We start from the raw sequence: 25,336 nt of genomic DNA, 5'->3' as shown, positions 1-25,336 counted from the left end.
CAACAACAACAACAACGTTTCATATCGTCATCTGAAACAAAAATTATTTTAATCTGTTTCCTTAGGTTTTTAATGGATGTTTTATTGCTTAGGCATCAAACTAGTGTCAGCTGATGTTGATTATCGCTACCACGAGTTGCAAATAGAATTTATTTAAGAAAAATTAATTTGTTTTACTTTGTTAAATTTAATCCTTGAAAATGTCATGTAATTTATTCATGCACAGTGTGTATGAACCATCTTTAACATGCAGTAATAGAAATTATGTGGAGAAAGGTATCCTGTCTATCCAAAACCCAGCAACTGATGAAATACCTTTCAACATGTGACTGCTCTGGTGGCTTAAGTGGTTAGAGAGTCTGCCTTGGATGTGGAAGGTTGTGGGTTTGAACCCAGGCTGAACCATTCCAGTGACTTCTAGAAATGATGTTTCATCCAAGTTTTTAGCTTTTTGTCATGGTCAACAAATAAAGTTAGGATCAGGGATTACTTTTGAGTCTTTGATGATATCATTTGTTGGTGGATTAAAGGTCCGCAGGATACAGTAATCATGGAACAAGTTGGAAGAGAACCACATAAATGTATTTCATTATTTTATACTTTTTGTTGAATAGTATATGAAACTAAATTTGTTGATTTTGTAATAACATGATAAAAATATTAATAATAATACCTGGGGATAATAATAATGCAATGAAATTTTCTTCAGGTGTTGCTGCATAGTCATTTTCATAAATGCGCACAAAGCAGTTTTTTGTACATAAATGATGTTTTTTAGTATTAAAAGATAATGATAACTAGGTCTGTAAAAATTTAATGAATTTAACATATTACACTATATAGTTTAACAAAAGATCCCACGGAATCAATTTTTGATCAGAGGCTTAGAAGGTAAACTTTAATTTTGAGAATGTGCATTCTCTTACTGCATTTAAAATAAAAATTTGTCATGAATACAGTAAATTTTCATGTTTCATATATGCATTAAACTAATTTTTCTTAAGAGTCATAAGGCATTTTTTTAAAAACAAATGTGCTTCCATGTTCATTTGCTTGATGTTTGACCACTCTGGTGGCTCAAGTGGTTAGAGCGTCCATCTTGGATGCAGTAGGTAGCGGGTTCGAACCCAGGTTGAAAAATTTATAATAATGGTACTATCAGCTGCCTCACTAGGCTCTTTGTATTAAGAGGTTAGTGTTAGGACTGGTTGGCCTGGTGTTAGGTTATTGTGAACGGATGGGACATGATGCTACATGTCTGTGGGGTGATGCACCAGTGCTAGACATCACTATAACTGCCACACTGCAGACATTATAGTGATATGACTAAATTTGTTAACAGTTGCTAAAGCTATATGAAATATTCAAACACAAAACTCGTTTGGTACTGGGGGACTTACATGACAAATTTACCTTGAACAAAGTTATAAACACGAGAATTGTTCAGTTTTTTAAAATAAGTTAATGCAAGCATCATCGACTGTATTTTTTAGTTAACTTCAATTTTATTCACATGCTTCTGAAAATTATCTTCTCAGTGAATCAGATTTCATGGGGAAAACATTGACCCAAAGCCTCTTTCCCATTTACAAAGAAAAGAAAAGGTTGGACACTCAACTGTCTTCATTAGTAACATTGACTAATTCTTTTTTCAGGTAGTGAATAAAGAGAAAGTTGACTGCCATGCCAAGTATGGACATCAATGAAAGTGATGCCTCGATGAGGCAGCGCCTTGTGAACAGCCTCAGTGCCAGTTTTCCTGGAAGTGCACTGTCAAAAGCCCTGCAGGGCATGAAAGATTTAGATGATGGCAGTGATGAGATGAACGATCCTCTTAGCAAAAGTTGCTTTGCAGAACTTCGGCTCATAAAAGAGGAACCAATGGATGAGGAAGATGATGAACTAACAAGTCTAGCATGGCTTCAGGACTCTGATTTATTGAAGAACATCCATGCTGGTGAGGATGGTTTTGACAGTGACGAAGGTTCAAAGGAAAATGGGGACATTAAAATGAATGGATGCTACCCACAAACTCATCCGCCACATGTTCCATACAATCCACAAAAACACATTCATAGCAAGCCTCCATATTCCTTCAGTTGTCTCATTTTTATGGCTGTGGAAGACTCACCACAAAAAATGTTGCCTGTCAAGGACATTTATGCTTGGATTTTGAACCATTTCCCATACTTCCAGAATGCTCCAACAGGTTGGAAAAACTCGGTGCGGCACAACTTGTCCCTCAACAAGTGCTTCAAGAAAGTGGACAAAGATCGTGGTCAGGTAAGTTGGAGTTGGGTGTAAATTTTGTCAGAGATCACTTCTGGATGGTGACAAACAATAGTGAGAGACTATTAACATAAAATTATGATTAAAGGCTGTCTGTATCCAAAATAAATATTAATTCATGCCATCTTATTTCTTTAGATGCATTTGGGATCCCAAAATGATAATACATAAGTATAGTGCTTTCTATAGTAAATCATTGATGAATTTCATTTACAAGATGGAAATGACATGCGACAGATGAAAGAAACTTGCGAGTTATGTAATAGAAGAATGTGGTACATAAACACTAAATAAAAGTTCTGATATGTGTATAGTGGCAATATCATAGGGTATAACAGTTACCATGGAAATTTTGGAACTTGTCCAGTCTGAATTGAGTTTACCCAGTGAGTGGGGCAAGTGGATTTGTAAATCCCTGGTTGATTTTTTTCTTCTTTTTTCTAATGAAAAAAAGATGGCCCCATCTGTAATAGGGTGGATGGTATTGAAGTTTATAATTATGCAAGCGGGGTTAGCCTCTTTCATTTCAGTTATCTCATGAAGGATAGCTGAAACCGCAGAAGGAAGGTGAACTTGCAAATAAACAAGTTAATCATTGCAATGGTCATTCAAGTATCTGATCATTCACTAGCCTTGTTCAAACTACCTTATTTGATTACTTGTTTGTCAAACACAGGGTTCCCATGCAGTCGGGAAAAGGTCGTGAGAAATGGAAAAAAAAATATTTCCAACCATGAAAAGTCCTTGATTTTTGCAAAAGTTTGGAAAACCCCGGGAATTTTCCTTCACAACTTGACGCCCAAAACAAGTATGCAGTTGAGTCGTAACTGAACTGATTGTGAGTTAAATTTATCGAGTTCTAACCAAAATATTAAGAGGTTGCAGAATGGATCATTTGGGTGCTTGCTATATATTTGTTGAGACAGTCCACATGCTCAGTGTATTAGATTCTTCTGGTAGTTTTTTTGTTTCACAGACAGTTTGATATCCATATAATTGTTTTAATGGAAAGTTGAAAACCAGTCTAGATGGGCTAGAAAACTTTAATGTTGTTAAATTGAGTTATACCTGCATGAAATCGATATGAAAATTATTTATTTTCTCAGAAATTGCGAGTATTAAAATCGTTATGTCATTAATCTTCTGAAAGACATTAAAACTAATGCATTGATGAAATTTGAACTGGTATTAGCGATTTTGATTGCTATTGTCTAATTATACATCCCGTTTGTTTGTACCACCCTACCAATTTCAATAATGGAAATCTTTAATGTGATAAAAAGTGCAAGGAACTTAGTCAGTTCATTCATTGATTTCAAATTTCTAACCTGACTTGAGTAGAGTGTCCCAAACACCATCATCGTCTGTGCATTTCACTCTTATTGGAAGCTTTCAATATAATAGACGGACATGCTTAAGATCCATTTCCAGATCCTGGACAGGTCCATTTCCAGCAAAGGGGTATGCAAGACTACAGATGTAGATGCATATGTCGTCAGCTTCTGATATTTACAATGTCAAATCAAGCACAGGAAAAGAACGACAACAACAAATTTGCCTTTCACATGGATTTAACCAGCCGTTTAATTTCTGTGTTCATGTGTGCAGAGGGATATATTTCCAACTCTCAGTGTTATGGTAATTACAGAATTATCTGGCAGTTACTGAATAGGATAAACTATGTCATTATGTTGTCTGGTGGAAACAAACTAGCCTATAGTGTACGCAATATGGTGCCGCATTAGTAAAGCCATTAAGCATGAAAGGTGCAGGGGATGCCAGTATTAGTGCCATTCTGGTCACAGTCTGGTTAGAAATTATAAATCAGTGATTCAGTTTACTTAGTTCTGTGCACTTTTTATCACTATAAACGTTTTTGTTATTGAATTCAGTGGGGGGGGTAATTGGAAATTTTATACAATGACATTAAAAAGGACTTCCGATGTTGTTGGGTGAGAATTGTGAAGTCATGTGACTATTAACGCAAATGGCGAGTAACAGGTAAGGTTTCATCTATGCAAAGTTTCATGTAGTCTGAGCGGATTAAAGAAATTTTCCTATCGATTTCATGCAGGTATAAGTTGATATAACATAGTTTAAATTTGCTTGGCCCGCTGGTAACCTATCTTATTTTGGTTGCAGATTCCATTAAAAAAAAATATAATTCCTCTGAACCCACACTCCATCTTAAAAGTCCATATGTGAAAATAGGGTTGGAATATTCAGAGGAAACATGGATTAGAAAATTTTGAATCTCCGAGCTGAACTTTGGTGCGAAACTATTACACAGTGACATGTAGCATGAAGCATTGGTTTCAGATCTTAAATATTGCGCAGGAGAAATGGGAAATTGTCGTCCCTTTTATTATAAATTAAGAAACGATAAGAGCACATGTAGCAGTACAAATTTTGGGACTGGTTTATTAAACTACAAGAAGACAAGTTTTTACAGAAAATTCAGTCCTTGTTTATACAACAATATATAATTTTGAAGGTCTTTTGTCAGAATTTAAATAAACCCTTTTGTAAATGTCTTTAAATGGTGGAATTTTGTAAGCAAATCGTCTTAAGGAATTTATGTTGGTTGAAAAATCTTGTTTGAGACTTTGTTGGCACACACAAATTCAGGGTTAAACTTTTTTCATTACAAGATAAGATTCTAATAATTTGCATTTATTGGGTTTTTTTTTCATACTGTGATAGGAAATGTTTACTTTGTATAATATGCACATACATTGCTCTAGAATTCTTTAGAAAAGGAAACAACATAATTTATGCTCATTATATTGTTTCCACGTAGCAACATAATGCAGGTAAGCAAAGTGAAGTTAGGATTTGTGTTCAGTACATTGAAATGGCTTTAAATGCCAATTTATAGGAATATAGTCAGATTTGTTTTGTGTGACTTATTTTGTGGTTTTGTACATGATCGTCTTTTCTGACATATATGTTTTGGAGAATCTTGAAAGAGAAACATCTTCAGATTTGGAAAATGCATGTTCTATAATTGAAAAAATGAATTTCATCCTGGAAAAGACCTGGAAATTTATATTAGAAAAGCGTGGGAACCATGCAGACAGATTTCTTAATGTTGGCTATAATCAGAATGGGGAAACATTATTTGGCCAGACATAAATGATTCATATGGGCTTTGCTTAAAATGAAATGTGACCATTCAAATGTGGCAGTGGAGTCACTTTTCTTTGATAAGAAGTTGGTTCAAATTGGATATGCTTGAACATTGTTTTTCATGCTGGTCAACAAATACCTGTAACTTTTTGAAGGAGAAAATTTAGGCTGCAGATAGGTTGAAAATGAGTACATCAGATTTACCATATGTATCACGTAGTGAAAACTGTACAGATAGGTGTATTGTTTTTTTTTCCTTCTCAGTTTGGAAGAGATATAGCATTTTACCTGTTCACTATTGTTAAATTGTTTGTTCATGTTGTTGCCTTGTCAATATGTAATTAATTCTTTGATATCTCCTCTGTCACCTACAGCTAAGAAAATTAACATTTGGATATATCTTGGGTAAAGTAGCTCATCCATATACAAACTAGTTCACAATGACCTACTTTGCACACTTGAGTGACTTCACCATTTTCAGCTGTTTGTTAATGAAATCTTCAGTGTTTTGGACTTTAATTCATTTATATTGATAATTGGTATCTGCTCCATTAGTAGCTTACAACACATTTATCTTCAAGTTTTCCTCTATACAGTCTGTATATTGTTGCCTGCTCAAAATGTACTTTGTAGAAAGGGAAGTTGTGTTACCAAGTAAACACCATGTTGATGTTTTTTTTTTAAAAGAGCATTATACATGTACTGTATTTTCACAGGTCACATATCGTAGCTTGTAATTTAGATATTAGTCACACAGTTTGTTTAAAGTAATGTGGCAGAAATTTGGCTTTTGACCTTCCAGATCCTACAGATTTGGTTGGATATGTGATATGGTACCACTTGAATAGGCATACAGAACCTTTGAGAGCCAGGTAGATACATTAGATAATAAAGTGGTTGATACTGGTGGAGATCAATGGATCACTTACTGATAGAGAAACCTGTTGGAGCAAGCTGCCCTCCACTTACCTGTGAGGGGCACCTGTCATCAACTTATCAGTTATCTTTAGCAGCAGGTTACCTACTTATGTTGGAGAGGACTTTGGCACATGAGCACTTATCTGTAACTTGCAGAATCTTGTTAAAGTTATGTAGAAAAATGCAGTGGACTTTCATAATCATGAAGTTGCAATTTTTATACCCAGAATTTCAAACTTAACTATTGGATGTCCATCATGTGTTTCATACACCAAATCAATCTTGTGGCTGTTGTAGTGATAAAGCTTAAGCAAACTAACATATGTTAGATTAACAAGCTGAAACTCTATACATGTAAAACTACTGCAGAGAAGCAATATAAAAATTATCTGCAATTAAGTTTAATTCCACTTTAATATCTTCCGTTTTTAAAATTGGCAGTGCCATTTTGCCAAATTTAAGTTGAATTTACATGTTCTCCGTTGCATTTTTTCTACTTTTTTCATATTAAAGTACAGAGTTGTATCTTGGACACAATATTGAAAGTCCTGCTAAAATCGAAAATTATGCACAAAATTATGTCTGTACAAGCAGATTTACACAGAAATAGGAATTAGGCACATAATTTTGTGAATCATGCATGCTTCATTTACAACAGATATAAAAGGTAATTCATTTTGCTCCTATATTGTGTACTGCCATTTTGATTGTGCTTAAGTTTCTCAACATGAATATCAGATCATATTGGCTGAATAAGAATATATATTTGTTCTTTTAAAGAAAATTAACATTCCTCAGCTACCTTGTTTATTTTCTCTTCATAAATCTGAAAACGCAACTGCTCAGTAGTGCCTAGATTTAAGAAAAAAGGCAACAGTATAGTAATAATAAAGTGACAAGATTATCAGTATTGACTCTTCTACTATGTGAAATGTTCATCAGTGTGGCCTACATTGCCCCTTTTGACTTCCCATAACACGTATTAGGGTTGATATCTTTGTTGGACACCATCATAAAATTGCTCCCGCAAATAATGGCACTTTTGTTGATGAATTTGAATGATTGATGCAGACACGAATGAAAGTAGTGCAGCACCTTGTATCTGACAGTAGTATGTTGACTTTACAATACCTTGCCATAATTTCAAAGAACAAACCTGTACTGGATGTGTTGTTTGAGATTCTTCATTCCATTTATACTCTTGGATGAAAGGTGAACTTTGAGGAGAGTATGTACCCAGCTGGTGTCCACAGACATTGAATACATTCTTGTAGAATGTATGGATTTCCACCCACTGAGACAGAAGTATTTTGATGTGAACTGCTTTCAAATGATTATTTTGGTTTATTTTATGATCATAAGTTCCACCAGGAGCAGTTTTTTATGAGTTTAAAATGTATTTTTTGCTCCAGTATGTTGTTTGTATAGTGTTTCCGTAAGCTGACCATTCCACTTAGTTTCAGTTGACATTTTCAGAAGATGTATAACCCTTCTTGGTTGTTGTTGTAGGGTTTAATGCCATTTTTCAGTACAGGATAGGCTATACATGGTGGCCAGTAGAACCCAGGAAAAAACCTGGAGAGAACCACTTACACATGAGAAGCTACTGGCAAGTTTTCTTACATATCCACATTGGCCAAACCAGAGACTCAAACCCATGCAGATAGGTGAGATGGCAGTGATCCATAAGGTGAGCACTTTAGATTTAAACCACTTTGCCACTCAGGGCCCCACCCTTCTTGGTAGAATAAAGATGAGTTTCTGCATATACATAATTGAGTTCAAGGAATTTTCATCAGGTTCCTTTCAGCTGTAGGTACAGTATACCATGCTGGTGAAACCAGATTATATTGGGTTGTAGTTTATGGTCATTCGAGTGAGTAGATAGTGGTTGTCATTAGATAGAAGGTAAGCCATTTGATAGAAAGTAACCTTCCTGTTGCCTAAATATCCTGCTACGCTGGCTTGTCATTTGATTACCTGGTGTTACTATACCAGTTGGACATAGTAAATACAATACATACAGCAGCCTAAATCCCTTTCAACTTTTCCACATGACTGCTTCTCAGGAATTGAGATGGTTTGATAATGTAGTTGCCATAATCTTCACCTAGCATAGTCCTACATGTAAGACCTTGATGCTTTGATTGATTGGATTTACATAGCGTGCACCCAGATATTTATGTTTTGGGTGTCAAGGTCTTACAGCCTAACTAACAGCGCTGTGTAGCATGTTTGATGGCGACTAGCATCGTTACGAAAGTCAAATTTTCAGGAATATTTCACACAACGGACAAGTAAAATAACGACACTTTTCTTCAAAGTAAAGTCATAATGTTTTAGTCAGACTTTTCTCTAATAAATTCAAATTCTCACAATAGAAATGGACCTGTTTTCAAGTTCCGTTGGCCTGCATTTAGACGTTTCATTTGGCTTGAAAGCGATGAAAGCCAGGAATGCCAAAATCGGGTTAAGTTGAAATATTATTCTTTGACGAAAGGAATAACAATATATTATGCCTATTGGAACTGTAAGCAACTGTTCGTTTCATTAAAGAAACATATCCCCAACATGTTCCTACTTGAACTTACTTCGGCATACCTCAACTACCATCATATTGCAACAAATTCAAACGTATGTCAGTGGAACGTGAAAATGTGTTAATTTGCTAGTATCATACTTTCATTCCACCAGGATAAAGACAACACAGCAAGTATATTAATTACACATAAATTAGTGGAAGAGTATCAATATAGGCTGCCAAGTGTGTGAGATGTTCCTGAAACTTTGATTACTCATTCCAATGTCAACGACATTGGAACATGCTATACAAGGCCATTATTTGGATAATAAGAAATAGCACTGAAAACAAAAACATGTGCAATGTCTTACATTGTAGGACTACACTAGCATAAATGTATGTTCCTTCAAACTACATTATTGCCATGGTTTATGTTTCATCTGGTTGATTAGATTCAATAAATATTTTTAAGCCCATGGGCATATGGTTCAGATATAAGCTAAGGAGCATTAATTGCACAATGATTTGTCCATGTGTAACATAGGTATAGTAGATATTGTTGACTTTGAAGTTCATTCAAGAGTCTAACCATTAGTGGGAAACAATAATGAACACTGAAAATTCCATCTTCTTTCAAACTCTTTTATTGGTCTTCGTGTGATGAGCAAAGAAGTTTATAATTAGCCCCCCCCCCCCCCCCCCCCCCCCCCCCCCCCGTTTTTCTGCCACTTGTGTGAAAACATAAGGTAATAAAATTACTTCTTATCATTCTCACTGGGACATGGTCAGAGGCAATTTTTTAAGCATTCATAGAAGCAATTTTTTAAGCATTCATGAATCTGGTGAGTTGGGTTACTGAAATCACACATGGGGGAAGGGGTTCACCACTTAAATATGTCCACATGGAACTCTAGGAACATAATTTTTTGAAAATAAATTGTATGTCTAGTATGTAAACATTCTAGATCCAATTTCAACATTCAGAATCTTTGGATCTGAAAGTTGAAGTCATGGAAACTGATTCTGATACAATCATATACTGGTAAAAATATGGAGTTAAATATAGATACAACATGAAATTAGAAAAAAGTTTAAGCATCTAAAACTTGTATATTTGTAGATATGTTAAAATTCCTCACTTGAAGTCTTGACTAAAATTCATTTTTATGGTTTGCTTACAGCTCTTTTTACATGCATAAAGATGAATAAGAAAATTAAAAGACACAAATTTAATTGAATTTGAAATAAGGCTTTTTCTGTTGCACAGGGAAATATCGTGACACATCAAGAAGTGCTGTGAATTATCAGTAATTATCCACTATGTTTATTTTATTGTTTCTATGTGGATTACATGAGTAGGTAGTGTAAATTCTAATACAATTTTTACACCTCCATCTGTACAGTTTTTTTAATACAGAGGATCAATTTAATTTCATCCAAAAATGAGCTTGCTTTTCTATCCTAATAAAACTGAAACTGCATTTTATGGCTTATAACTTAAAGACAAGATCTTTTTGCTTGTCACAAAGAAATTTCAACCACAAATTGTTAACTGACAGCTTGATAGATCACATTTTTAATCATTGATCATTTCAGGAAATTTTGAATGATGATCATGCAAGTTTTATTAAGATAATATTAACAAAAATATTTTATTACAAAATAACACAACATAGACATAATATATTGATCAATGATAGTGTTGGTATATGCCTACTGATGGCATCACTGCAACAAATAACAATTAAATAAGTCATCACACATAAAATTTGCTTTAATATTCTTTTAATTTGGTTTCAATGTATACAAATCTTAAATGTGAAAATAGTAATTTGACTGTCAGCAGTAACCACCGGCAGTTCAATCAGATCCCAGTTAAGTGCTTACTCAGCAGGATATGTTATAACAACTGTTGAGAAATTAAAGGTCCTTTTACGTGATGACACAATCTTGTTAATAGATCATAGTGTTACATTTATATGATTTAATTTATATTCGATTTAATTTAATTTCAATTTGTAAGTTTTAATTTTTTAAAATTTCATTACATATCAAAATAATGTAATCTTGTTTACATGATTTGGCATTTCTTCAGAAAATTCAATTTGACTTGACTCTTAATAAACAGCTAATAAAAGAATCACTTTCTATTTTTGACTTGTTTTCTGACCTTGATTCAGAAATCACTGAGACAAATAAAAAACTTATTTTTATTTTCTTCTCGGAGTAAAATGATTGATTTTTGTCAAGGTCATACTGGGAGTATGTGATTTTAGATATGTAAACAGCCTCTATTTAACAGTTCTGTGTTTTCTGAAATTGTGCAATAGTTAGATTTACTAGTGATGTTTTAGAGAGCTATTTCTCAGTTCGGGCATTTTCCTTGGACATCGTTGTGACCAGTTTGGAGTTGCATTTTAATTTTTATTCAGATTATTTGGATTCTAAAAGATTAATTCTTTTTCCTGGAAATATTTGAGTGCTCAAAGATATTTCTTGATTGTTTTCTCGGAAATTCAAACACCGGAATATTGTTTGTGAAACAATAAAGAACTGTAGACACTATAGCACAATACTAGTTACAGTATACGTCATCGCCTTCCGTTTTGGACTTTTCGTCAGGACTCTTGAATTCATTAGAACATTTGATTACTAGGACTTCTAAATTTAATTAGTGGATTATTCTTGGATTATTTCTCGATTTGATTTCTTAATACCATAAGTTCTTATTTTTTCATTTTTACATTATTTTTCCAGGGAAATAAATTATTTGTTACATTTTTCAAAGCTTGTTGTTTTCACTCTTTCTTTATTACTGTTTATTAGAACCTAAACACTTAACATAAGAATAGCCAGTTACAATACAATAAATGCACCTACATTAGGGTCATATTTGGGTGTAGGTCAGTCCCATTTCTTGTTAGAATCGTTCACCATGACAACTCCTGAGATTTTACGTTAAAGTATTTGGATTGTTCTTGAAAATGTCCAGTGATAAATTAAAAGATAACTGACAAGTTCATATAAAATGCCTCTCTTTTTCTCAGTTTATTTGACCACTTTTGTGGTTAGAGCATCTGCCATCTGAGGTGGATGCTCTAACCACTAGGCCACCGGAGCGGTCTCTAATTCAAAAACATTCCACATGGTTTCTGACAACTCTGGTTGCTTAAGTGGTTGGAACATCTGCCTTTGGAGGTAGTGGGTTCAGGTCCCAACCAAGTTGTAACGTTTGCTCAGGCCAGTTCGGAAGTCATATATCAACTAAGGTATTAGTACAAGTCATGGATGCTGTCTAAACACTTCTGCATGCTAGAGTTAATATCTTACACAAGGTTACCATTACCAGAGAGAAGATCTGGCATCATGAATAAGCATAGGTTTTAGATCAAGCAACTTCCAACCTATGTGTTACAAAGATCAGAGGAACCTGTGAGGACTGGGGCATGTTCTAAATCCATCCCCACGTGGATAGACAGTGAGAAGGACATTGTCCACTAAGTTTGATTAGATCAAGTCAAAGCGACATCCAATCAGAATTGAGTGATAACAGTTTTGATCTGAATTATTACTTATAACTAGCAAGTGAAAATTGAGTTCTCCTGGGAAGATTGCTGAGCAAATACAGGGCTGAGCAAATTTTTTTTTAACCACTAGTCCAGGACAAGTGGTTTCAGAAAATTCACTAGTCCCACCTTTCTCTTCACTAGTCCCACCTTACTCATTACTAGTCCCACCTTATTTTTCACTGGTCCCAAAATAGTAATCACTTGCCGAGATTTGATGAGACATATGTGCTTAATCCATAGAAAGAAGAAGAAAAAAAACGATATACAACATAATTATTTCTTAAAAGAATTTAATTTTTCAAAAACATTGGTTGTTATATATTTGGCTTCTTCAGGTTCATGTATATATGTTTTAGCTGATGGATTTGAAAATATGTCCGTGTATGTGTCTGCCACCTGCACCAGCAGTTGATAGCTGTGTCTGGGTTAAAGTCCTCAAGCTCTGGTCCATTTGCAGAAATGTTCATTAGCATTTGTAAACTCTTTTAGTTTAAGGAATTCCTTAAAGAAGTCTTGATTAAGTTCATTGAGCTAAATCCTCGTTCACACTCAGAAATAATTACTGCACACTCAGTATCCGTCTTACGTTTTATCCCTCTAATTTCAAGCAAATTTACCTTCGCTGAATCGCCGTTATTACCTTCCTTGCGAAAATAATTTAGCAAACTCATTTTATCCACAGAGTAACTATCAGCTTGCTTGACAACTACTTCTAAAGTGATCATAACATCAATTTTCTCTTTCAAATACGAACTGAAACAGCTCATTGATTAGCATAATTGTTTTGCTTTAAACACAATATCGCACGTGGAAGAATCATTACTGTCATTTAATCAGTTCATAAAGGAAACCACCACTGATGTTGGTAAAGTACCTTTCATTAATTTAATTACACTGACTTGCTGGATTAAAATCATAGTGAGCCGCTCGTTATGATCTAGATTGAGTAAATTCATTGTAACAAAACCGTTTACAACGCTGCTAATTGATCATACTGGCTTTCTTTTGTTTGACGTGTTTGGATTTGCCAATAATTTGGTCGCTTAGCCCAATATGCAGTCAAGCGGTACAAGGATGTAAATGTATACACGAAGAGGGATAGAATAAAGTATTCATTATGCCCAGAGGGCATGATTGGCCAAATAAAGGTAGATATAGTGATTAAAGCACGAAAATAAGGACTAGCCTGACTTTTTTTAAAAGCACTTGTCCTGGACTAGCGACTTGGAAAATTTTACTTGTCCGACTTCAAAAATGACTAGTCCGGGACGTCGGGCTATGGGATTTGCTCAGCCCTGAAATAGGATTACTCAGAGCGTGCCACTTGTAATTTGGCACGAAGACTTGGGAGATTTTAAGGAAAGATAAAGCTTCATAAAGGTCAGAAGCTTTTGGGGGATGGGACAGAACTTCCGGTTCAGTGAGTCCCAAGTCTCTAAGCAGGGAGACGGAAGTAAGACTAGCAGAGCAGTCGGAGTTGACAAGTCTAGTCAGTAGAGATATGAGGAGGAGCAGGAAAAGGAGTTGAGGAAGTGGAGGAGGAGGAATATAGAGAAGTTGAGGAGGAGATTGAATTTGGAGAAAGTCGGGAGGAAGAGGAGAGGAAATGGAGGAATAGGAGAAAAGAATACACAGATGAGTAGAATACAAGGACAGGTGGAAGGCTATCTCACACTACAAGTCAAATGATGCAATAGGCTATCACAGGGTCGAGTGGAAGGAGAGTACTGGGAAATTTTAATCATTTGATTATTGAATTGTCATTAAATTTTTATTAGTTGAATTTCACTTTTTTTCTATATTCAATCATTTAACCGTTGGCATTGCAGACTGGGGGCTTGGAGCTTTACATCAGTCTTTCACTAATTTAACTTCCACCCAAAATCGAGCCTAGGTGGGACATCTATAACAATTGAAATAAATAATGGAAGCACCCCACCCTACACATACCACAGTGATGGCATAACAACCTGGTCACACCACACAAGTCATACCAAAGACTTACAAAAATGGTCCTAGCAGCTGTCTTTCTTGGCACTCAGCAGGACAGTGTTAGGACATGTCAGCCTGGTGTCAGGAAAATGTGACTGAGTGAGACATGATGCTACATGTCTGCGGCATGATGCTCCAGTGCTAGTCATCACATAAACTGCACACATTGTAGCAATTTGACTGAAAATGTGTTAAAGCTATATGTTAAAAATCCAAATCACACACACATACACCTTGTGGTTTCAGTACACATAACATATTTACCGCTAAACACATTGTTTATTATGTCACTGCCTTTTTTCTTGAATACATCTTAGTTATATAGTTCATTCAAAATTAAACGAGATTTCATTTTTCAAAAAGATTGACATTCATCTAGAGAAACAACATTTTAACTTTTTCCTTTTTTCCTTCTTGTCACTGGACTGATCAGTTGATAGATACATAAACACACAGAGTAGAATGCGAAAAAATAAATAATTTCACAAATGTTAATCATTGCCAAGCACAGATACATAGGGTATATATTCATTTTTTTACAAATATTGCTTCACATTTCATGACATGATTTGCTTAGCATATCTATCTAGATAACAGATTTTGTTTTATTCTGTTTTGATGCTTGAATCTTCAAAACCAACCATGGCCTGCTATTAAATAAGTCACTATATATACCTTTTGCCATTTTCCATTTTCTTTGCCTAGGCCAAGAGAATTGTTCCAGAGATAGGAACACATTGTTCACATTGATATGTGAACCAGGTGTACACAGCATCATCTAATTCTTCTTTGTTTGCTGTCTGTACTCATTTGCATTTGAACTCGTCATTAGAATTGACATCCTTCAAGTAACCCCTAAAAATTTCTGATTATCCTTGAGCCAACTTCTTATTGTTGACTGGGCAATTTTGAGTGCACCAAAAACTTTTAATTGTTTTTTTTTCTTCTTTCTATGTTGCCACTAGTTAGCATATGCCAGAATTTTTCATTGATCACAATTTTATCATATATTATTATTCTAAGTTTATTCAAAAATATTTTTCAAATCAAAACTAACAAAATATGTATTTTCTTATTAAAACTTGCAAATTTCATGAACTTGATTCTAACATTTCTGGCACTGGCCACCATTTTTGATGATAAAACAAGTGACATAAATCAAGGGTTAATTTACTAATTCTTTTGTGATGTTGGACACATTGGGGCCATTTTCAGTATATATTTTCTTTGAAAAAATAGGATCCATGCTGGACACTGTTATAAGTGGGTTCGTTGTATTGGCAGCTGTGTATGAAGCATAATATTGTATTTGTTTTTATAAAGGATACGCTTGGTTCTAGTGTCCAGAGGGAGGCAGCTCAACCATTTCTGAAGCTCAAATTTGTAACGCACATCAGCTTGATTGATTTTGAATGTCTGATCAGTTTTTTTAAAAACTCAATTGACTTCATGTGATATCATATCCAAAAATGTTAAAATTTGTTATAGAAACTTTTGTGTAGGACAATGGAGTGTAAAATTCTCCAGTATGTATTAATGGAAGTTGCTAATACCATCCCTATTAAACCAGTTAAAACGTTAATGTTAACCAAAATGTAAATTTCTATCTTGTGCAATTGGCTGTGCCGCAGCCAATATTTGTGGACCCCTTTGCTTGTAAGTTCTTGAGGGAGTGGTTTCATATGGTCTTGATAAAGGTCTTTAAAATCTTGAAATCTTAAAAATGGATTATCTAAGGGGGTCTTCGAGCAAATCCTCTTAATCCAATCTCAGCTCAGTCTTGCACTGAATCTTAATCAGAGTACAATCAGTGTGCTGTGGTATAATCATATGGTGTGAGCAAATAATGATTAGTACTGGAATTCTAAGGTAGGTCTTGAGGCAGAAATTAAGAATGTGCAAAAAGATACAAAAATGTCAATGTTTTTTCGAAAAGATACAAAAATGTCCATGTTGCAACTCTCAAAACCACTCTATATATCTTTCTGTAGTCTCCTTCCACTATATGCATCATCTTAAACTGCCTTCATATACTTGATTCTATAAGTAGCACCTAGATTAGCGAAAACCTTCAGGATCTTGTCTAATAAGCTTAAAAGTAAGGTCTGTTTGCTTTCAGTTTTCCATGGCAACCAGACTAGACAATAATCGTAGTGGATTCAGTAATCAGAAATTTGATCCAAAGGTTGATACATTAAATATTGTTGATTGCACTATGTGTGAAATGAGAGCTTGCTGATTTATGATTTCTGATAGTTTTTTCTTAATTTTTTTTTTACCATCTGCTGAGACATCTGCATACTCTGTGCATAGAATGAGTGAAGTAGCCCTCCTATTTGTAAGTGGAGTATAATGTTCAGGAAAAAACCCCAACAGAAATGATCATTTCTCAGCCACTATTAGGAATGGGGCATTCTCTGTAACTGTAAATTATGGTAAGTTTTGGCAGAGTTCAAGCATGGGGAGGTGTTACCATGGAAACATGAAGCTTTCCAAATCAATACAGTTGGTTTGAGAAATCTTCTTTGAAATATGTATGCAGAGCTGACAAATTAAATTGCCTCCCAAAGAGCACCCAACACCAAAATTGAGACCAATGCACAAACATCAAACATGGACTCATCAAAATCAATATTTGTTAATCAAATAATAGGGATAATCTTGATTTCCTGCTTCTCTAACCTCTTTTATATTGACTCCATTGAAGGTGACAACAATGTTATCTCGCCTAGTATTGCAATTGGGGCTATTGATTTCAGTATTAGAAAGTTGGAGAAATTGAATCTCCTAGAAGTTGGATACTTTTTGGGGTAAAGGGGATTTGTTATTATTATTAATCAACACTTCCCAGTCCTTTGGTGAAGCTAGTAATTTTGGGTAGCTTTTAACAGCATCTGCTTCTAGTAAATCCAGTTGATTGGCCTCAATTCTGAAAAACAGTTTCTGCAATATGTCATGCACCATTGTAAGCACAATTTTCAGTGTATCATATAACCATTTAATGTTTGCTGTCAATCATTATTTGATTTGGAAAGAAAATTAATTAGGAAACAGAAATAGAAAGCATTATATTTGGCATACAAGTTGCCATGATGATGATGACTATCAAATCTGTCTCTAACATCATATTGATTCTTACGCAGTTTTTTTTGTGTGCTTGTGTTTTAGCCCTTTTTTCTTTCCTTTTCTTCCTTCTTATGTACCTGTAACCACAGTAAAAGCTTGCGAAAATCTGTCATGACAGCTATTCTGATGATTATACTGATAAAGTCTCAATGTGGATGTATTAAAATTGATTTCTAAATGAACTGTACTAAGTGCAAAGTTGTTGGATGGTAGTAGTTTAATTTGAAATACTTTTGCTCCAAACAAAGGAAATGATCTAATGTTCCTGGTATATAGGATGCTTATGTAAATCAATTGACATGAAATACTAGATTAATATGCATATATATATATATATATATATATATATATATATATATATATATATATACAAACCTACCTAACTACTTACCATAATTTTAAAACCAGTGCAATAGAAAACCTATTTTTTTTGACCATATTAGCAAACAAATTTTTTCTTCCTTTTCTTTTATACGTGGCTTATAATTACACACTGGTCCAGCAAGCATACTGAAAAAGTCACTTGCTCTTCGGCACCTGGAACGGTTATTTTGAACCCTGAATGATTAGTAATACTTTGTAAGGAAATGTACAGAAGTAAAAAATCTTCTCTGTCGTAATTATTATCAATTTCTTTGCATATAAATTAGGTTTAAGAAATTTCTAAATTATAGTTTGCTTTTTCCTTTTTTCTCCTTTAAATGCTGTAGATAAACACTATTTAATTTATTGAAGGACAAGATCTGTAATCTGTTATGTTTTCTAATTCAGTTGATGAAACTTTTCTTGGAAAAAGGACTATAACCAGTGTTTCCCTTTATGCACATTTGTGCGTCAGGGACGCACGCTGGAGAAAATTGACGCACACATTCTGTTACCGTGCGTTTTTTTGACGCAAAGGATTTTCATAATATGAGCATGATTTATTTAATACCCAATGCATTGGACGATGGATGGCATCGTATATACTTCGCCTATAGGCATTGACTGGTTCCCCACTTTGTTTGCTTCCTGCCTTGCGCTCCTCTATTTGTATAGCAAAGTGCAACGCAGAGAACATATAAAACAATGAACCAGACTAGCATAGGCAATGTTATGACGGAGTAGCTTCCCCCTAATCTCGCGAGCTTCTCGCGATTTCCATCGAGCTTAGCAAGCTGTTCTAGATATTTAACATCAAGGCTCGTTGCACTAGAAAGTGATCTCCAGATTAAAACGTCATGCACTAAAAAGCATTAGCGAAGAAAGTGAAAGAAGCAGAACACAAAAGAGTAACTGTGGATCTAACTTTAATGAAAAATGGAGAAAATTATTCCTTTGACTGGAATATTCATTATGATTACTGGTGTGACTTCTGATCGCGTGATTGCAAAGACTGCAGAAGTGAATAATCCTCTCGTGACAGCATTTTACAATTTTTAAAAATAGGCCCACGTTGTCCATAAGATATCTGGAGAACACATTATAACCTAAGACATTATTTCACAACAGAGAAATCAGTAAACATGCAGAGACAAATGCATTATTTGGATTACAAAGTCAGCGGGTCATTGCAGATTTTGTTGGTTTTTAACTTTTACTGCAATAAAAGAAAGATCTTAAAGTTCAAGTGTAACTTATTATAAAGAAGATGAATCACTATCCTCCTTGATATTTGGATAAATGTGTTCTAGGACGAAGTACAATGAAACCTATGATAGTACACATTTGATGAAAGGCAGTAAATTAACTCCCATTTGGTTAAAAAGATTTATTTGGCTTTTTGTATTGGCTTATATGTAATGTGTTGGGCTATAATATTGTTGAGGAGACCGTTAAAAGTATGTCTTTAAAAGAAAAATGAACTAATAAAATTATTCTTTAAATGGACAATGCATTTGTTTGTTAATTGTGCATGTTGGTGTATTTGTATGTTTAGAGAGAGAAAGAGTATGTTGTGCAAGTTGCAATATCCTATTTCAAGCTGAAAAAGTACGAGTTGTATGAAAATTTGTCAGTACATTTTTGACCCCCACATTTTTTATTTGACCCCCAGTTTTGACACCTAGGTTTTTTTTGTACCCTCAATTTTACACCCCTGGGGGATACACTGTATAACCAGCCATTAGCATATTTTTTATCAGAGGATTTTGCCAGTTTGAGAATGGAGTGGTACTCCATGTAAAAGAATGGAGGATGAGATTTTCCATCACATTTTCTGCTTTAGTTAAGAGTAATGAAATATATGAATTATAAACTGACAACTAGAACCCATTAGAAAATGTTTGGTAAGGCACATTTGCTACTGGGGCAAGGTCAAAGCACCTGATGGAATTACCAGCTATTGTCAAAGAAAAAATTATTGTGTCAGTTAACTGGCTTTTTTTTATAATGTTTTTTTAAAAGTGTGATCCAAGTGTGCTAATTAAAAGTTATAAACATTCGAGAATATTGGTGTTAGGGAAAAGGCCCCTAAAAGGGCATGGTATTTAGATGGAACAATATCATCCAGTGTCATGCAAAAAGGAACAGGGGAAAACACTTCTCTTGAGAAGAAAATTTCCTATTAAGATTATATTCTTTTTCAAATAATGTTTCAGTTATAACAGTTTGTTTAGTGAGGTAAAATATTCCTTGATTTGACAGGTTTCTCACCAGGCTTTAGCGTGACGCCATATTCTATCAAATTGGATAAGGGACTGCTTCATTTTAAAATTGCTTTCTAAGTCACCTCAGCAAAAGTAAAGGTTCAGTTGTAGTTGTCCAGGTCTGGATCTCAGTGTTAACATCCACACATGTTACAATATTCACTTTGTAACCCGTATATAAAGGATATTCACAGGACACCAGTGCGTTTTATATATAGGACTAGTATGCGTGAGGTGCTTTATATCTCGTACAGTAATGACGGACTAAAATGAGGACAAATAGGATCTTCAGGATAATAGGATTTCATCTTGAAAAAATTTCCTGCACTAGTACATTCAGTATGAAAATATCAAAATCCAGTAGCAGTGATATGCATAAGTAAAATAATAGTAAACAAGAATAAAAATTAAAATATTAGTGCACTAAGAAAAACGTAGACTGGTTTTCAACAAATAATTTTAAAATTAGAGTTGACAAAAAGGCATTGAATTACAGTTAGCTTGAAAGGTCAAAGATCAGCACAGCATTAGGTGATTTTTGGGTGAAATCTAGATGTAAAAAGTCACATAATTTACATCATTATATTATCTGCTCTTTGTTACTTTCAGTCTTCCTTTGTAAAGCAAATGGCAATTGCATTAAATATATGTCTTGAAATGCTTATTGATGGTCAAAACAGCTGGGCTTCACAAATTGGTGTCGATTTGATAGCACCAGTGGTAAGCTGCAAGGGAGGCAAATAATACATGTCCATTATGTCTGCAATACACAACTTTGATGGAATAATACTATCTGCTGTGCATATTAGACAGCATATGCATTGTAAATAACATTTATAGAAGAGTTTTAATTGGTGATCTCAGGAAGCATCTGCTGTTAACAGGTGGTTGCTATCTGAAGGTATCTGCTAAGGAAGGTAACAGTGTACATATGTGGAGTCTTGCAGCATCTTTGCCATTTTTTCTTCCCAGGTCCTAGGCAACAGTTTGGAGAGGTTTCATAGTCCCTAACCTGTTCGTACATTTACATTCTTGGTCAAATGCTTACTTCTAGTTGAGGTTTTTTCAACTTGTATACATGCTAGTTATATCTGGAATCGTGAAATGTAGAGTATTTATCCTGGCATGTACTACATCCTCATCGTATAAATAGGTAAGTGTGATCCAGGACCCAGGTTGGCCTAGTGGTCTAAGGCAATCACCTTAACAGATAACTGACATCTTGCATCAGTCTACATGGTTTCAAGTCTTGGCTTGACCAACATTGATATATGTGAAAGCATGCCATTAACTTGCATGAATTGGTGGTTCATGCATTTTTTTCTTGTAAAATAAAAATAACCGAAAAGAGGCCCCAATTTGCTGAACTTGAATAGAATTGGGATAAAAACTGGTACATGAAACCTTGATATATCAGTAGTTTTATTGACGAAAACGTCAGTTAGTGCTTGGAAAATATGTTTTTAGTGATCTGAAAGATTGTTTTTCTTGAATTGTAGGTATTTTATATGGAAATGGGAACAGCTTCATAAAAAATGCAGTATAGTGATAATTATTCACAATATGATTATCAAACAAGAATTCAATCGTTCATACACATGCACCCACTATCAATATTCACCTCAATAATTTAAAAGTTTTAAGCCAGTTAGTTTGGTGGGGTGGTTGTATAGGAGGAGGCTGGCAGATTTAGGTCGGTAAGTCTGCAGCCCACTTTTGACTGTTGTCTCTGAAAGCTACATACATGTAATGATGGAGCGATGTTTTTATGACAACTGACAAGAATCTGAAATAACCTAGAAGTATTATACAAAAGTTCAGTCTTGTATGGCTGAATTGATACACAAGTTTATACATTTTCAGAGTATTGGTAAAGGATCTCTATGGTGCATAGACCCTGACTATCGGCCAAACCTTCTTCAGGCACTAAGAAAGACGCCCTACCACCCTTACCACCAACTTCAGATGCTGGCCAATCCTCCTTCATCACAACAGTACCAGAATGGACAAGGGTAAGTTGGTAGAGTAACCATATACATACTATTCGATATAATTCCATTTTTCAAATCATATGCAGTTGCATCTGCTTAAGATGCTGGCCAACCCTTCCCCATTGCAACTGGACCAACACAGACAACTAAGTCAGGAGAGTAACCATGTATTTTTGTAGGCCCCATTCGTTAGAATCCTTTTCCCTCCACCACATATGTGTGCAGTTGCATTGGATTTTAGATGCATGACAGCCCTTCACTATTACAACTTTGCCAATAATGATCAATAGGAAAAGTCAGTTGAATAACCATGTATTTGTCTGTGCCAGTTGTTAGAAGTCCTCATCAACCTCCCCATGCTACCTCAGCAGTTGCATCTACTGAAAGTACTGGTCAACCCTTCCCTATCACAAGGGAAAGTCCAGGAAAGTGAGGTCAACAGAGTATAACCATGTACTCTTTTAGGGACCAACCATTACAGTCTTCCCCCATTCCCCATACCCTGCAAATCCCAGCAGTACCAAATGGGCAGGTGCAAGTCCACTAGATAGCCATATAATCATTTATAAACAATATACGAGACTGGAATGCCATTTTCCACTTGCCTAGAATCCAGATTGTGAAATTGCACAGAAAGATAATTTTTTCTTCAATTTTATGTAAAATTCCAAGCTTGTCCCATAAAATAATACCTGCCAAGCAAAATTGAACTTGCCCATGGCTGCAGGACAAGTTTTTGTTTGCCAATCCTTGTGTATAGATTACATAATGATATAAACAGCGGTGCATACTTTATGTGTGACATGGTAATTAAATAAGGCCTACTGTTGTACTGTTTACACTGTTTGCTTTGTATGACATCCATCGTATTGGGTTAATATATAACATCCATCATGTGAAGTTAATGTATAGCATCCATCATGCGAAGTTAATGTACAATCAAAAGTTTATTCAAAAGCAATAAATGCTTTTGCACACTAAAAGAGTTTTATCAATATTTTCCAAATGTTTGACAGCTTTTCCAGAAGTTAACAGCTAGATTTCTAAATTTATTCATGGTTGTTAACTGTTTGAGATCATCTGTATGCAAGTGAAATACAACTTTGATGCAACACTATCAGTTAATTGGTTTCATGGTTGGTAAAGTAGGCTACAAATAGAAGGGCTGTTTCCTTATCATCATACTTAACTCTGTTAAAATATTGATTTGTGTGAACTTCTGCTTAGTTCAAGAGGTTGTCCAGGGTACTTCTGAATCAACTAAAATAGAACTTAATAGGTACAGTGTATTCAATTTTTCTCTCACCTGCATAAGCATGGAAAACATAGGTACCACTTTTTTGGTGATGACAACATCAGTGTTGAAGTTTTGTCTTCAGGTATTTAACTCTATTGTTCATAGACCAGAAGAGCTTATGGGATAATCTGTTGTCTATCATCCAACAACCATCCATGAATACAAATATGCTGTGCTGAACCTCTTGGAGGATTGCTATGAAACTTTGCACACTCTTTCATCCCATGTTTGGTCCTAAATGAAAATGGTGCCACTCGTGCATCGATTATGGCCATCACAATGGCATCTTTAAAATATTATTAATATTACTTGTCCTGAATGGAATAGCCATATCAGTATTGGGTTTTCACTAAAAGACTTATAATGTTCACTTGGTCCTAATTGAATGGTGCAGCTCTAATGTCCAGTTTAGTCGCCACAGTGGCCATCTTGAAAATCTTGCTACTGTTTATAAATGGAAGGTCATATTGCCATGGGATTTTCACTAGATGTATAGTTGTACATATGCAAATAGTACTGATCTGTTGTCCAGTACATTGCTATTGTAGCAGCCATCTTGAATAAATACTGCTCCAGAATGGATGGTCATATGAACATGTTTTATTTTTTACTAAACAATTTACTATGATATCTAGTTGGTCCCCACATAGTGTATCTTGAAAATTTTGTTGTCACTACTTTTCCAGGGTGAATGGTCATATGAGCATAGGGTTTACACTGAAATACTTCTTATGACATCTAGCTGGTCATAAATGGACGTTGGTGTTAGTCTGACTTTTAATATGGCTGCCACAATAACCAACTTGAAAATCTTGTCACTCCTCCTAGATGGCTGGTCATATCAACATTATATCTGAACACAATGATTCTTGTATCTTTAAGTACTAAATGGAAATGGTACCAGTCTGATATTCAGTATTGTCACCATGGCACCCATCTTGAAAATCTTTTATCACAACTCCTAAATCAAAAGTCGTATCATTGTGGGGTTTCCACCAGAATACTTCTTATGGTTATCTTGTTGGTCCTAAATGACAATGGTGTCAATTTGAAATCCTGTATCAGATCGTTTCAACATATAGCAGTTTAAAGAAAGTAATTGTCTTATCTTGAATTCCTGGGGAAAACAATTCAACCTGTGGAGCATCATTCCCTTCTTGGGACTCTTGATGTAAATGAACTTGGGTGGTGGGTGGGGTGGCAACATCAACACACAGATTTGGTTAAGAAAGCAGGAACCAAGGAACATATTTATTTATTTTCAGGGAAAGCTTGAATTTATAGACTCATTGTGACAATGGTTTAGATGCAGCGATTTGATCAGAGGTTTTTATTTTTAAAGTTCAATATAATGAATTGATCTTAGATTCCAAAATGAAGTGGTATTTGTTACTGCTACACTATACAGTGCAGCTTTATCAGATAAAGGGACACGTCAAATTCATTTTACTTCGCTTGGATAGGATTTCCTGGCGGAAGGGACATTTTTGTATTGACAATTGAAGATCTTGGTGACAGCAGGTGTTGTGTCTGAAACAATTCCTGAAAGATGCTATGCGATTTTCAGCCACAATTGATCATTGTGGATTGGTTCGTTTAGCTGACATAGCCTGCAGTTGTGACAGGTGCTATGGAGTAGGTAAAAATGAAGAAGACTCTTCAAGTGAGGCCCAGGTAATTTAGGGTCTTAACCAGCTCATTTTGGATTAGGGAACACTTCAGATGTCATTTGATTTCTCAGTATTATCTTTAATGCAGCTGACGTTTCCCAGTACAAAGACAATCCATATCACTTTTGAGTAATGTACTTGTACACAAGTCTTGATTGCAAGACCTATTCTACTATCCAGCAGTAAAAGTGTACGATGCTTGAATGT

General features: G+C 34.9%; 1 protein-coding gene across 7 annotated transcripts in view; it reads left to right on the top strand.

Moving 5' to 3' along the window:
* LOC149804911 (forkhead box protein N2-like) overlaps positions 1–25,336 on the top strand; it is a 110,106-nt gene that overhangs the window by 51,426 nt on the left and 33,344 nt on the right. For 6 of the 7 annotated variants that reach the window (XM_089945821.1, XM_089945819.1, XM_089945828.1 and 3 more), the window contains 2 exons: positions 1,656–2,283; positions 22,035–22,183. In XM_089945821.1, the coding sequence (XP_089801947.1) occupies positions 1,684–2,283; positions 22,035–22,183 (749 nt within the window). In that variant the 5' untranslated portion in view covers positions 1,656–1,683. The remainder of the gene's footprint in view (positions 1–1,655; positions 2,284–22,034; positions 22,184–25,336) is intronic. The other variant, XM_089945822.1, reaches the window with a different exon arrangement.

Source organism: Sinohyriopsis cumingii, chromosome 2 (genome assembly GCF_028554795.1).
Source record: "Sinohyriopsis cumingii isolate HCF-2022 chromosome 2, ASM2855479v2, whole genome shotgun sequence".
Taxonomy (NCBI): domain Eukaryota; kingdom Metazoa; phylum Mollusca; class Bivalvia; order Unionida; family Unionidae; genus Sinohyriopsis; species Sinohyriopsis cumingii.
Note: the sequence above shows the minus strand (reverse complement) of the source record. Positions and strands in the feature narration are given on the sequence as shown.